The sequence below is a fragment of the Ramularia collo-cygni genome (assembly GCF_900074925.1).
Source record: "Ramularia collo-cygni strain URUG2 genome assembly, contig: RCC_scaffold04, whole genome shotgun sequence".
Taxonomy (NCBI): Eukaryota; Fungi; Ascomycota; class Dothideomycetes; order Mycosphaerellales; family Mycosphaerellaceae; genus Ramularia; species Ramularia collo-cygni.
Window position 1 is genome coordinate 1,131,278 of NW_019716258.1, and position 14,958 is coordinate 1,146,235.

The 14,958-nt window shown below is 53.6% G+C and overlaps 5 protein-coding genes; 2 read left to right on the forward strand and 3 right to left on the reverse strand.

The window, feature by feature from the left end:
• Positions 1-147: 147 nt before the first annotated feature.
• RCC_03547 (uncharacterized protein) lies at positions 148-1,894 on the reverse strand (the record flags this gene model as incomplete). XM_023768833.1 has 3 exons in its annotated part: positions 148-1,560; positions 1,612-1,812; positions 1,886-1,894. 3 exons carry the CDS (start codon positions 1,892-1,894, stop codon positions 148-150), a joined length of 1,623 nt encoding a protein of 540 aa, XP_023624601.1.
• A 388-nt stretch (positions 1,895-2,282) lies between these two features.
• Positions 2,283-7,932, reverse strand: RCC_03548 (uncharacterized protein; the record flags this gene model as incomplete). XM_023768834.1 has 2 exons in its annotated part: positions 2,283-6,991; positions 7,101-7,932. The coding sequence occupies 2 exons, from the start codon at positions 7,930-7,932 to the stop codon at positions 2,283-2,285; spliced, it is 5,541 nt and encodes a 1,846-aa protein (XP_023624602.1).
• A 1,315-nt stretch (positions 7,933-9,247) lies between these two features.
• RCC_03549 (related to tRNA dihydrouridine synthase) lies at positions 9,248-10,555 on the forward strand (the record flags this gene model as incomplete). The annotated part of the gene is made up of 1 exon (XM_023768835.1): positions 9,248-10,555. The coding sequence occupies one exon, from the start codon at positions 9,248-9,250 to the stop codon at positions 10,553-10,555; it is 1,308 nt and encodes a 435-aa protein (XP_023624603.1).
• Positions 10,556-10,745: 190 nt separating this feature from the next.
• On the reverse strand, positions 10,746-11,339 carry RCC_03550 (related to FAS1 domain-containing protein precursor; the record flags this gene model as incomplete). The annotated part of the gene is made up of 1 exon (XM_023768836.1): positions 10,746-11,339. The coding sequence occupies one exon, from the start codon at positions 11,337-11,339 to the stop codon at positions 10,746-10,748; it is 594 nt and encodes a 197-aa protein (XP_023624604.1).
• Positions 11,340-11,765: 426 nt separating this feature from the next.
• Positions 11,766-14,372, forward strand: RCC_03551 (uncharacterized protein; the record flags this gene model as incomplete). Its single annotated transcript, XM_023768837.1, has 1 exon — positions 11,766-14,372. One exon carries the CDS (start codon positions 11,766-11,768, stop codon positions 14,370-14,372), a length of 2,607 nt encoding a protein of 868 aa, XP_023624605.1.
• Positions 14,373-14,958: the final 586 nt, after the last annotated feature.

Here is a 14,958-nt window from a genome sequence, read left to right on the forward strand (position 1 = left end):
AGCATGAATGGTTGTCAAGGAGCCGTTTCTAGGTTTGGAGCTTCGAGTCCTCGGTGAATCTCTACATCATCACCCCGGACTGACCGTCCATACTTCCATAAGGCAGCATCCCAGGATAATTGGGGTCGATCGTTGGGTATTGAATCTCTACATCATCACCCCGGACTGACCGTCCATACTTCCATATGGCAGCATCCCAGGATGGTTAGGGTCGATCATGGGGTATTGATCCTGACTGCCCATCATAGCGTGGGCGTACGGCATATTGGAAGCCTGCATCTGCTGGTAATCGGGCATCTGTTTATCGACTCCCATTTGTTGATGGTCGYCCATCTGCTGGTGATCTCCCATCTGTTGATGATCACCCATCTGCTGATGATCACCCATCTGTTGATGATCTGGCACCGGCTCGTAGTGAATGTGATCATCTTGCATATGAGCGGCACCGGGTTGCGATTGCATATCCGGGTGGGACTGCATATCGTTCACCATGTCGTTCTCGTCGCCAAGCGCCTGGCCAGCCTGCTCCCCGGTATAGTTCTCCGCCTTGGTGAAGCCACTATAGCCATCCGTACGACCGACGATTTCTCCCGATTTCTGCATCTTCGCGCGAAGCTGACTCATTTTACGCTTCATGCGCTCACGGAGCAACTCATCGTGAACATGTGGATCCCAGTCGCCTTTCGCTAGATCGACAAGTCGGTACAGTTCGCGGTACATTTGATCAAAGGTGTCGGACATGGGCTGGCTGTAGGCGTAGCAAGAGTACTGATGCATCAGGTCTGCCAGTGTGCTTTGAGCTCGTAGTGGCCATATGTCCTTGCTCTGCACCCACTCTGCTGTGAGGTGATCACGACGCCGACTGCGACGCTCCAGATCTGCGAGCATTCGCTCCTGCCTCTCGGCTGTCCGCCTCTTCGATTCTTCAATCTTCTTTTTACTTCGCGAGTCTCGTTTAGGTGCCGTTGTCGGTGTGGCCGAGGGATCGTAGAGGGTCGAGGTGCGGCCTGGAGTCTTGCGGGCTGAGGTTGGCATGCCTTTGCCGCTTTGCAGCTGTCGCATCTTCAACTTCAATTCCACCTCGCGCTTCTGTAGCGCAATCTGTTGAAGCTGCAACTGGATCGTTTCTTCGTCATCGGGAAGCTCATCTTGCATGTTCATGGGAGTCGCAAAGTGCTGCGGCGGCGGTAATAGCTGGGCGTTCGGCATCTGTTGTGGTTGTTGTAATGCATTGGCAAGCTGTTGCTCTGCGGCACTCGCTTGCTGAACGACCATGGGGGCATATGGTGATTGATACTGGGCCTCAGTCCGCATAGGTGAGCTTTCATCATCGTCTTCATCGTCCTCATCATCATCGTCGTCCTCCTGTGCAGTGGTCTTGCGTCGTGCGCCTTTGCCCTTGGCCTTCGCCTTCCCTCGACCTCTAACATTGTCGCCTTTGCGCTCGAAGACGCGGCGAATGGTTCGCGTGCCAACGACAATCTTGTACGTGTCGTATAGCCACCAGAGCATGTCATCCACGGTGAGCTCGGGTTTATCCTTGGTGTGCTCGAACAATGCCTACACTCGCGTCAGCCATGTCATGCCACGCGTACTTTTCCGCCAACATACCGCTTCGATTTCTGCGCTCAAGACCCTATGCCTGCCAGTCCGAGCCTCGGGGGGCTTGCCAATGCGACCGGTACGCYCCAATTCCATCTTCCACCGACGTATTGTCCTGTCTGAGACTCCCGTCTCGCGCTCAATTGTCTCCTCATCCTTGCCCGCTTCCAATCCCAACTTCACAGCCTGACGCTGCTCCTCGTTGTACGCCTAAAGGGAAACAAATCATGATCAGCACGTGGCGCGAACAGAGTGTTGTTCGTGCTGGTCAGGGCGAACGTACTTTGCCCATTTTAATTAGTCCAAAATGTCGAGAGACGTGGGTCCGGCCATAAGTAATGGGCGATGTGTTAATGTCAGAAGAATAGGTACGAGGCTTTTGCGACGAGGTCGGCTCATCCCGCTTTACTTTAGTTGGGTTTGGGAGACTGCAACCGAGAGCTTTTCAACAACAGACGAGCGAGGTCATAGGCACATGTATTTACCATTATCCACGAATTATAGCGCATGGAGCATGAAATTGAGTTGTGGTGTATTGCAATGGAACTGATTCCTCTGACAAGAAGGGCTGTTTTCTTGACAATTTCTATCTAACCGAAGGGGTATCTATCGTACACAATGAAGATGGTAGCATATTGATACAGCACGCCATAAATCCCGACTCATCTGGATCTACAACCCTAGTGTATCAGATTTGCCAGGCTGGGGCTTGCGCTCGCACCATTCCCGCCGGGCCCGGGAGGAGCACCATTCACTGGGCCACCCCTAGGTGTAGTCGGCTGCTGCTGCTGCGAGTCGTGGGCCCAACCTGGACCGGGCGGGGGCGGTCCCGCACCCATAAGCTGGGGATCGATGTTTTGGGCGGTGGCCGGCGGCGGCTGCGGCGCTGGAGCCTGTTGTGGCTGCTGTTGCGGTTGTTGCTGCGGTTGTTGCTGCTGCTGCTGCGGATGCTGCTGCTGGAGCGGTGGCGGAATGTCTTGACCACCGGCGTGCATAGGCGGCGAGTACTGGAACAGCTGCTGAGGTCCACCAGAATAAGGCCTATCGTTACGCTGCAGGTGCGGTGGAGGATGATGCGGGGGCGGATGTTGATACCCGCTTGGAGAGTGCRTTGGTGGTCCCTGAGGACCACGCATAGTCTGCATGCCGTTCGCCATGGGTTGGTTCGGCTGTGGATATCCATTCATCTGGGGGTGTCGCTGGGGAGCATATGCGGGCATAGGAGGAGAACCTTGTTGACCATAAATGGGAGGAGATCCTTGAGGCGGATATCCATAACTGTTATGTCGCTCGTGCATGGGAGGTCCTTGAGGAGGGCCAGGCATGTRCCCATTTGGCTGATGTCCATAGTGTGGTGCTGGTGGTCCCGCATGGTACATGTGGTCATATGGAGTTTGTGTGTGCTGCCCATAACTGAGAGGCGGACCGTGACCATTCATCTGCGGTTGTGGCATGGGAGGTGGGGTTGGCTCACGTGGAGGCACATCCCAAATGAGGAATTGCTCCTCGATGGATTTTGGCGCTGGTTTCGACTGACCACCCGCAACCGACTGAGAGGTAATGCTGCGCGACGGCGATCCTTCTTTTACGGTACCCTCGTCTGGAGGAGGCGTAGGCGCTTTCTGAAAGCATCTATGACACATGTAGTCGGGAGGAAGCTGTGGCTTGGCCTGTTCCGGCTCGGGCGATGGCGCCGCGGCAGGGTTTTGGTATTGAGGAAGAGCGTGTTTGTGGTATCCATCGTCAGCCGACTGACCCTGTCCGTCCTGTGCGCTGGATGAGACTGGCCAGTTGGGTGGTACGGCATGACCCTCGCTGCGCTGCCCTTCTCCGTTCATCGATGRCTGCCCACCGTACTGCTGAGACTGTGGCTGCGGCACAGTTGCTGCTGGTGCAGATCCCGGAGTAGCGTGAGGCGGTCCGTGTGCCGATCCCTCTGACAGGAGGCCATCAGCATTGGCCAAATGTCCTGCAGATACGGTCGGAGCTGCAGGATCGCTGGTTCCACCCATCGTGATGGAATTGCTACGCTGTATCGGTCTCGCAGCCTCATTTGGCTGCACATCTTCTTCAGGCATATGCTGCCTCGGAATCGCGTGCCACTTTGGTGTAACATCAACATCGCACTTGATGCACCGACGTCCCGCGGGGATATCTGCGAGGCTCGAAACATCGGTGGCACCATCTTCGGCGTCGGCTTTCATCTCGTTCACTGTTGACGTCCTCCCACCACGCTTGACGGCCGCGGCGATGCTGTGCACGCCAGATTCGCGTCGGGGAGGGCCATTCTGAGCAGGGAGCGCCGACAGTTGGCTCTTGTCCCTAGTAAGCTGTGCCAAGTTCGCCTTCCGCACAGTTCCCGTCAGAGTCAGGTCTGCTTGCTTGTAATTCTCAACAAACACTTGCAGAGCAGTCGTGCCCGTGTCATCTTGAACCTCGGATATCGGATGGATAAAGCTCTTCGCCGTATGCTCCTTGCAAATGATGACGGCCGTCAACGATCCCGTTTCTGATCCAAGCGTTGCAGTCGTGACTTGATCTTTCCTCGAGCCCTTGACAGGAGTGACGTCAAAGCCAAAGGTGTAGCCGGCCTCGAAGGCGCAAGATGCGTGGAAGCTGGCGCTACACTGAAAACAGTTTAGACAAGCACCAGCGTTCTCGCGCACGCGATTCTGATGATCCTTGTTCTTGCAGAGCTTGCATACGGCTTCGAACCGCTGCTGGGGTATAAGCTGAACGCCCTCTGCGACTTCCATCGTTTTCCAATTACTGAAACGTATCTCTGGTGCCCAAACCGCGCAGTAGACGTGGACCCAATTATTGCCAGTAGTTCGCTTGAGCGGTTCGCGTGGCAGTAAAGCGCGGTTCATGTTTAACTGCTTGTTGCGATATTCCAGGCGCATGTTGTCAGCAAGCTCCTTTTCCAGGCGCTCCTTTTCTCGCTCGCGATCAGTCTTCTTCTTGTGGGAAACCTTGGGCGGCTCCACCAGATCACACAACGTCTCCTCGGTCAGGCAAAGACAGCACGAGTAGTCGGTCGACACCGTAGGATTGCGATCATTCTGGCACTGCTCGCACACCCATTTGACCCCACCATCCGCCCTCACGCCCTCGTTCTCGCCGATGCCGAAGCAGCGTCGGTGCACTGTTAGCTTACAATGCGCGCAGGCGACGGTGTCCTCGAAGCCCTTGCAGATGGCGCACGGAAGCTTCTTCCAATTAGGCTGAGCAGGAATGATTGGGGGTGGCGGAGGAGTGGGCTCTTTAGGCGGCGGTGGGGGCTTCTCCTTCTTCTTTTGTGCCTCCATGGTCGCCTGGGCGTCTTGGACCTTGGACTTCTTCTTAGGCGGTTCCCCACTTTCAATAGACTGTACAGCAGGCTCGTGCACTGGTAATTTGGGGGCCTCGTAGTCCGCAACGATCTCGCGTAGGAGCTCCTCATCGAACTTCCTCTTCAGGCCGCGACCGCCGGCGGCTGCCATTTTCTTGGAGGCCTCGTCAAGTTCCTCCCATTGGATGGCGTACTTGCGCCACAAACCGCAGCACCGCAGACAGAGGGCTAGAAGTGGTCTGTGGCCTTTGTGATCCTTGCTGCCGCCTTTGGGCGCCGCATCAGCCGACGAAGCCGTCTGTCCAGGAGACACGCCTGGAGCTCTTCGCCATTGTCTCGAGTGCGTAGTGTGGCAGAATTTGCACTGAAAGCCCCGATGCTTTCTCATCGCTTTATCGTTGTCGAAAGCCGAATCATCCACATCATGTGCAACCTCGGCCTGCAATTTTGCTCCGGAATCGTTCTCAACCTTGCGCTTCTTTCGACCTCCGTAGTTGCCCCAAATCTCTCGGCCCTTGGGTGTCTTCTTCCACAAATAATAGAATCGCACAATGTCCGAGTTTGACAGCTGCGTCTTCATGTGCAATCGCACGAGACGATGCTCGGAGCCAAATTTGGCCACACCGTCCTCAAACTTGACAAGATCGGGCTTGCTCAGCACTGGCTCATGCAAGTCCTTGACCCGGTCAACCTTTTGCAGCTGCTTCAACGCAGCATCTTGGTTGAAGTTATTCGCAGTATAAAGCTCGAGCGCTTTGTCCAGAAAATTGGTCCCGAAAGGAGGAACGCCGATACCCCTAGCGCAAGCCTTCGCTCGTTGTATGTAGTTGTCTACCAACTCAACGTTCTTAGATGCCGCCTGGGCTGCAGCGCTGCCCTCGGCTTGCTCGTCAATCGGAGGCATTTTGAACATGAGTCGAGCGGTGCAGCGCGGGTCTTTCGCGTCGTAGTCTTCACCACGAGCAACATACCCGGCCGGCTCGTCCTGGACCCATCTGGGACGCTTGGCCTTTTCCTCCCTATCGGCCTCCATAATCGCAAGAGTCTCCTTGGTCAGTTTGCCTTCCTTCTTCTGCGCATTGCCCTTGTTGTAGCGTTTCTTGATGTCCGCAGGCTTGACTAGCTCCACGGGTTGACCATGCCACATGTTGACGTTGGCTTGATGGCGTGGGCCGAGACGTGAGCTGGCTCGAGGATAGATGGCACGGTCATCGTACTGTAGAGCGTCTTCCACCCGAGCATGAATTCCCAGATATCTCATCGGCCACATTTTCGCCAGAGCAATCTCGGCTTGAGTTGCGGGATGATCGTCGATGACCATATCAGACCCGCTCGGGCTAGGTGCTCGAGTGGTGTCATTAGAGCCTGTGGGCACTTCTTCCTCCTCCACAGGCTCGTCGTCGTCCACTTCCGTTCCGGTAGGTGTACTGTGGTCCAATTTCTTCTCCGAAGCTCGACTGCAAGGCCCACAAGCCCATGCAAACCCACGCGATGGCTTCTTGGGGAGCGGCGGCTGAACACAGTTCATGTGATATGCATTCTTACAAATTGCACAGTCCACAGAGTCGGTGGACGCACAATACCTCGCACAGCGTTTACATGTTTTGGCAGCACTGGTCAGCTCTTTAACTCGGCCAATCTCAACAACAACAAACTTCCATCGCTCGTCCAGTGCCTTTTTGACCTTTTCCGGGACGTTGATAATTTGCTGCACAGGAATGCATTCGTACGATCGTCTGATGAAACGATCGAAAACTTGCACGAAGAAGAACGAGTCGCGTTCTTTGCGATAGGCTTCCAAATCCTCAATCTCGGAGCGGTGCTTGATGGTGCATTTTCCACGCAACGACGTGAGTGGGCACATATCGGAGTGCATCGTACCAAACACCAACCGCGTATCGGTGCTGAATCGTTGTACATCGCGAGGGCGGTAATACCAGTTTACGCGTATCGAATCAACAGGCGAATTGGGGTTATCGGTATCGACGTGTAGGAATTCCATAATTCGGCAAAGATAATATGGCTCGCCTGGTGGTTCGCAAACAAGGTACACGTGATCTGTCGAGTAATGTTAGCCCTATTATGCAAATGTTGTTTTGTTGGCGTTGGTGAAGTTTGAAGCGGGGTAGGCGCTGCAACCTTCGATCCCAAGGGGGAAGACGCTTACCGTTGACGCCCAGTTTTGTTCCGTCGTCAGCCACGAGTTCGGCCTTTTTGTTGAGACAGCTTCTGCTTTTCCCAAAAGTCATGATGTTAGTCTCTCTCGCGGTAGCSGATGCTGCCGCATTCGCCGACGCTGACAAAGGCATGCCCTTTCGCAACGCAGATGGAGGTGGCGTGGAAGATACTGCGGGCGTTTGCAGCGCTGATGTGGGAGCAGCGGCTGCCTTCCGCTTCCTAGACGGGGCTGAAGTCGCGCCGCTAGACGTCGAGGGAGTCGCATCTTTGGCGCCCGTAGCTGGGGCTTTGTTACTACTCCCAGCAGTCGCGTGCGAAGAAGACTGCGGCTCCGGGACGCCATTAGAGGAGGGCTCGGCCGCCTTCTTCTTTCCAGCCGATGACATTTCGAAATCCATTTCCTGGTCCTCGGCATAATTTGGTCGATTATTGGTACGATTTCGTGACCGTGTGCCGTAAGTTGCGTCCATGGTGGCGTCCGAACCATCAACCTGCGAAGACATTTTCGTAGCAGACTGCGAGGTCGATGCAATTGCAGAAGTTTCTGCTGTTTGTGGAGCGTCCTGTGCCACCGCAGACTCGCGGGCCGGTGGTGTCAGGTCAGATGGGGTTTCGCGCTGTAAGTTGGTCGCGGGACTGCCAACACGACCATTTTCGGGAACGCGTTGATGATTGATGGCTTGGAATGAGTTGGACACCACCGCTGGCGATATTCTGGCGGCAGGCGTGGCAGCCCGTGACGCAGGCTGGGAACCGCCATTCTTGGACCCCGGCATCGCGGCCTGGGATGAGGAAGCCTCATCTGAAGCAGGCTGTGCCATGACTATCTGACGCACCGGAGTCAAAGCCACACATTAGTCGGCGTTGAATTCGCGACACCCAGCCGTGATGATTGATGATGTGACGTTGTTGAGTGGCAGGATGGAAAGGAAGCAGTGGCGAGCGATAGAAGCCACACTTGCGCTTCGCACTCCCGTTAGGAACCTCTTGATCCTTAATCCGGATGAAAGTCAACCGATGGGATTGGWTCAGACCGACACCTCCCGGAAAGAGATCGCACAATGCAAAGCGCGTCCGGCGGTGCGAGAATTGATGACGCAAAGCACCGGAGTGGTGAGCGGGTGCAAACGTGTTAAAAGAGTGATGAGGGAAGAGTTGTGGGCAGGATGTCGAAGAAGCTAATCTAAAATCGTAGACCGTAGACCATGCCGTTCTAGGCGAAAGCCATTTCATCTTGGCGTCCAGAACGACATATCATCCAGTCATACTTTGCCCTCCCCCAACTACTGTGATACATCGTGACTTGGCTGTCCTAGGGCGTCATCAATGAGCGGAGAATTGTCCTTGCCGCGTGGGCACCTTAAAGGCGCGTTTGTGCTTGTATTGCGGGTGTCATGGCGGAAGATCATGATATGTTGCCTGAGTCTGTTGTTCGGATCGCTCAAACGTGGAGCCAATTGGCTCTCGGCAATAATACCGGACTCCTGATGCGATTCTCGTCCCAGGAATGCAACTTTGTTGAAGCTTGAAGACTTCATGAATCGCGGGCTCGGACTCTCTTGAATAGATGTGCTTTCAGTGTACAGATGTCGCTGCTCTGTCGCAGGGTGACGGGTGGTTGAATGTGGCTCGTGAGAAAACAAAAAACTCTCCAGCGGACGCCACAGACGTTGCGGATGTCCATCTACATCGCTGTGGCAAAGAGAGCGTCTGGACGAACAGTTGCATCACCGAATTGGCATGTCAAGTGCGTGTTGTGATCACTTTACAGAGCATGCAGAGGATCTGTCACGCCGCGTGAGGTACTCACGTCGCATCGGGACGGCGGCAAAATCCGGAACTCCGAGCGACGTTTTGCGACTTCAGTTCGACTTGCACATGAGACGAAGCGATCAAACATTTGGCCATTCCACCCTTCTCGTCATATCAACCCTACTCCGGCCCCTTTGTCTTCATCAGGTTTGAGACGCCCCGTGTGACGAGCAGAGAATCTTCACCCCTTGACTCTTCCGGCAGCTCCGACACTCAGCGCGATCAGCGCGAGGGAAATTTCAAAACATTTTCACACTTGGATGGAAGTAGCCTCCAGAGTGTGAAGTCGTGCCCATCAAGATCCTTCCTCGCCAATTCCAACCCATGCTCCGTGCAATGGCCGCCACAGCAAAGCGTGTCCCAATTCCTAAAAATGGAGTCGACTATCGTCAAAAAATTGTCCTGGCACCCATGGTCCGCAGTGGTGAACTCCCTTCGCGTCTCCTGGCCCTCAAATACGGCGCAGACCTGGTCTGGGGCCCAGAAACAATCGACAAGGCATTGATAGGAACCACTCGACATTTCAACCCAATCACAAAGACCGTGGACTTTACAAGAATATCTTCGAATGGTGCCAAAAACCCGAGCTTACACCCCGATCAGAGAGAAAGCATTATTTACCGCCTTCATCCGGAAAGAGAAGGTAAGGAGCTCATCTATCAGATGGGAACCGCAAATCCGGAGACAGCGGTGGAGGCTGCGAAGATTATTGCTGGAGATGTCGCCGGGATTGATGTAAATGCGGGATGTCCAAAACCTTTCAGCACGAGTGGAGGAATGGGTGCTGCCTTGTTGAAAACCCCGGAGAAGCTGTGCTCCATTCTTGAGGCGCTCGTCAAGCACGTTGGAGAGGTCTTTGAGATTGGTATCAGCGTGAAGATTCGAATTCTCGACACTGCGGCTGAGACGGAAGAGCTCGTGAGGAAGCTATGTGCTACGGGGATTACTGGACTTACGGTACATTGCCGTACTACACCGATGAGGCCCAGAGAACGAGCCATCAGAGACCAGTTGAAAGTGGTGGTGGACGTGTGWCACGAAGCTGGTGTGGCTTGTGTGATGAATGGTGATGTCTACAGTCGGGACGAAGCAATGGAGCTCATGAAAGAATATGGTGCGGACGGAGCAATGATTGCCACGGCCGCCGAGACCAACCCTTCGGTGTTTAGGGCTGGTGGTAAGGCGGAGTGGGAGGAGGTCGTGAAGGAGTATGTCAAGACCGCAATGGAGGTGGAAAATCGATGGGGAAATACAAAGTACCTTCTCGGCCAGATGATTCCCGGAAAGCAGCAAGTCTACAAGACCATGATGGCTTCGAAGAGCTATAGTGGGATGTGCAAGGCGCTGGGGTATGAGGAATTTGAAGCGCTGGCGAAAAAGGTTGATGAGAGGTTAGAGATTGGTGCTTTCGAGAAACCAAAGATGACCAAGGCGGAGAGAAAAGCAGCAAGCAAGGCGATGGTGAAAGGGAAAGTCGAGGGCGAGAAGATTGAAATCAAGAAGCCACTTTCTGCGACGGCAGCGGGGATTAAAAGGACGGCAGATCAAGCCGAGCTGGACATGCCGCCTGACATTGCGATGCAAAGAGCACCAGGGAGTGTGTCTGAGAACGTTTCACAGCTGGCAGTGTGAAAGTTACCGATCTATTAGCTACGATCTCAGCTCACCTGCGGGACTTCCAAGTGCTGGAACCCGAACACAGCTTGGAGAGACTCTTATGAGCTGAATTTATATATACATGAGAGAACGTCACTCTCCGCTTCAGATCGTGTCACTGCCCAGATGCCCTCACCACTCATAATTCGTTTCCACGTAATTCAATTCAAGCATACTTCAACACTCCCTTCAGCGTCCAGACCTCTCCATTTCCAACCCTTCGCGCAGCTCCCTCGACTTCCACGCCCTCAGGCATCACCACTTTCTTGCCATCCTTCATCTCCCACCACACCTYCCCGCCACCCAAAGTCTCGACTTTCTCGCCCTCTTCCCATGGATGTTTAGGGACAACATGCGCCTCGACAAATCTCCTGAGGTTCTTATGTGCGCGCTCTTCTCCATCTTTGCCATCGTATGCTTGCGTGCCTAGAGCCTCGTAATCTCGTGGATCCTCCCATGGTTTCCGGGGAAGAGCCTGAACAGCGGAGTTCAGAGGGGCGAGAACAGTGGTATTTTGAGAAGATGTCTCCAGACGGGTGGAGATTTGAAGAATGTCACGAGTGAAGCCAGCAAAAATGTTGATGAGACGATTCGTGCCGAGAACGTCTGAGAGGATTACATCGTTGTTTGGTGGTGGAGGCGATGTTGAAGAAGCGGGTGGAAGCTGGATGCCGGCCATGGGTTGCTGGAGTTGAGCGCTACTTGTGAGCAGCAAGGTTGAGAGTAGGATTGAGGTTGGAAGGCTCGGGATCAGCTGCATGGTTTGTGGTGTTGGAGGGATCTCGAGATTCTGGGATGTGAGATAGTGGAGCGGAGGGACGACYGCTACGTCATAGTTTCTGGGGGACTGAAGTGTTCACGAGACCTGGGAACAAGGATGATTAGATATTGATCTAGACCGACCTTGCTGACGATAGATATATATCCTGTGCTTGTGTCGCATACGATGTTGCCGCTTCTCGGCACCCCTTTACAGATGTCGAATGCAGATGTCGTGAGATTCGGCTGGAGATGGAGATGAAGATTCGACCGCGATCGCTCCTATTTCGCGATTCCCCGCGTCGTACAAGGACGCRACCTGCAAGCGATCTTCAAATGTGCATCGTCTCTATGAAGATGTCATGATTTCAACAATTTGAGCATCATGCTGCAGGAGAGCAAGGCCTCTCCATCCAAACACAATGCAATGCTTGGAAAGAAGATATCCCACCCAAAATCAACCAAGTTCGACGCTGACGACGCCGACGACTTCGCCTCGCCACCTGCAAAACGGCTGAAACGGGACATCTCCAACTTCGTGCGAAGGAGTCCCAAGAAGACGGCTCGAAGAGATGTGATTCCAGACTCAGAGGAAGATAGTGAGAGTGAGAGCCTCGAAGTTGAGGCGCGAAACCATCAAACCGATCTCGAAACTGCTCTGCCTCCCATTGAGACGGACAAGGAAGCCATCGAAGCATACGAAGCATCTCGTGCCGCCGAGCAGGCCGAGAACGGGTTGAATGAGCGTCTCGGAGAGCGGAAATGGGTCAAAGGGAAGAGCTCGATATATGTGGATGCCTTTAATCTGGCATTGGAGACGGTTCTCGAGGATGAAAGTCACCTGTTCGACGAGGCCGAGCACGTTGTCTTCCAGCAATGGCGGGATCTCAGTTACGAAGCACAATACCTATATGTGAGGCTGTTCCTGAGAAAGACCTCGAGCTGGCATCGTATCAACCGACTGGGCTATCACAGTGATATCGCAGATTTACAGAATGCGGTCGATGACTTACAGGCGGTGAAAGAGTTGCCACTGCATCCATCGCAACCTCAGGATAATCCTGGCGAGCTAGAACCACCAGAAGGAACAACGTTAGGTAAGAGCTTCTCCTTTGCAGATCGCTCGCAAGATTGCATCAAGACACTCGAGGAAGCGTCTTCACTCCTTCTACTTGATGAGTTAAAGGCTCTTGCGAAAGATGCCAAAGTACAGGGGAAGAACAAGAAAGATTTGCTTCGAGCTTTTAGGAAATCTAGTGGCCAACAAACAGCACKTTCAGGATTCGTGGGCTTGAAACGTTCAAACACAGAAGAAACCACAGCATCTTACGAATCGGGCCCGGCCGACGACTCCAGTAGAGATGTCACACCAGTAGGACGGGAGAACCGAGATGCACACTTTGTAGAGAAGATCCTGGCAGAGACAGGCCCTTGCATCCGTCTCTCCCTGACGACTCTCAAACTCTTCGAGCGCGTTCACCTCGTGTTCTATCATTCCACCGAGTGGACTGAAAAGTCCCTGACAACCATCATCCTCGCTCGGATCGCCCGCCGCAACTTTCCGGAATATATCGTCTCCCGGTCGGCGAACATCTTCCCATCGCRCTCTCTCCTTCTCGAATTTGAAGCTGCTGTGCGAACGCAGTTCAGAGTTGACAATCTTCTTGAGTTCAACGGCCCGACGACGAAGGACGATTTGCAAACAATCCTTGACATTTTSGATGAAGTCCATCCCCGATGGCTCGTCCTTCTCGCAGACGAACAAAGAAAGGAAGACAGCATTTATAGCACCGGTGAAGGTGCCTATCTCCGCCGCCTCTCTCCCGCTTGGGTTTACACTCGCATCGTTCACAAAGCTGCATACGTTCTGGGGAAACTCAAAGATCATGCGCGCGAACATGCGGTACTCTCTGAACTGCTCGATCAACGACTGTTCCACACCTCCCGGAGAGGCGACTGGTATCAACGAAAAGCGTTACTTGAGGAGCACTATATGCACCTCCACTTGCCCTCGCCGGCTACATGCAAGGATATTGACGCGAAGAAGAAGCACTTTAAGCGTGTTGCGCTTGAGACTTGTGAGCAGGGACTACAAGACCAGCTGACACACATGATCTTCCACCGAGACTTACAAAAGCGAACTACAAAGATCGAAAAGTCTCTGAAGATAGCGAAGCGGTTACAACACGATTTCGAACATGTACGCCTGACGAAAGCTGTGGAGAGGACTTTCAGCGGGACTCAGATCGTACGTGCTGTCTCGGCGAGAAGAAATAGCGAGCAGGGTCGGAGGAGCACGAAGACGATATGGCTAGATCCTGCACCTGTCGTTCGCAAAGGCGAAGAAGACCAGGACGGGAGCGATGTCAAGCAGGAGGTGGCCTCGAACGTGGAGCAGGTTCAACCCGAATGCTCCGTTGAGGAAATGTGTCTCTCCTCCTACCGCGCCCTAGGCTGGAAAGGCTACCACTGCGAGTCTGGGATCATCCGCACACTGTTTGCTTACCTCTTCTATGACGTCTTGTTTCTCTACATTCCAAACGTCTTTCAAACTGCATATCAGACGTGCCCGCTGGACCTACACACGGATGCCTTCTACCCTTCTAGGATCAGCGAAGTGAACGCACGACTCAACGAAATTGCAAACGGAGAAGCGGGATCTATCATCAGGCGAATATGGGAGGAACATAGCGAGAGGAAGACTTGTGTAGTGGGGTTGGACTGGGCGTTTGAGTTGAGCGATTTGCTGGAAATTGCGGAGTGCTTTGAGGGACAGGCTTTGGGGACTGTGATGAAGACTCTAGCGCAGGAGTATGGACAACGAGGCGGCGGTGTACCAGATCTATTTCTTTGGAGGGAGTTTACGAATGACGAAGAACGGAAAGGGAAGGGGGAGGTCATGTTTAGTGAGGTGAAGAGTGAGAATGATCGGCTGAGTGATACGCAGAGGATGTGGATTGATGTCCTCAGTGGTGCTGGGGTTCGGGTAGAGTTGTGTCGGGCTGTGGCTGGAGAAGTGAGGGAGAGAGATTGAGGAGATATAGCATGAAGAGAAAGATAATTGTGTGCATTGCATGTGATATTCTTTAATCATGCGTTTTGGAGGCGATCCTGACAGCATGTATTCATTTGAGGCCTCGAGTAGACAGCGTATCCATGATGTCTGGTCCCGCGCATGCTTCCCTTTCACATTGCCGAATTTCGTGAAGCTGTTTGTCCTGAATCGTGAAGGACCAAGTACGAGAAGAATCTTACACCTCTAAGATTGCACGATAGCCAGGATAAAACATGCTAGATTATTCTGTGTCATCTTCTCTGCTGCCCTCCGAGAACATCGGACAAGAAGTCAGCAGTGGAGACTACCCCAACCCTAACCCTGAACATATCCTGCCGAAATGAGAAGATGTAAAGACTACACGACGTGAGGGGCAAATTCGACGATGAAATGTGAATATTTCCGCGTTAAACGGTCTGGCGATGAAAAAGAACTTGATAGAGCTGGGAGCAAGAACGAGCCTTGGAGGACGATCGGATGACTTCCCCATCCGGCTAGCCAATCATGGGTGAGGTCGGGGAGAATCAGGCGCGACATCCGAGATCGCGTTCCTGGCTTCAACGTG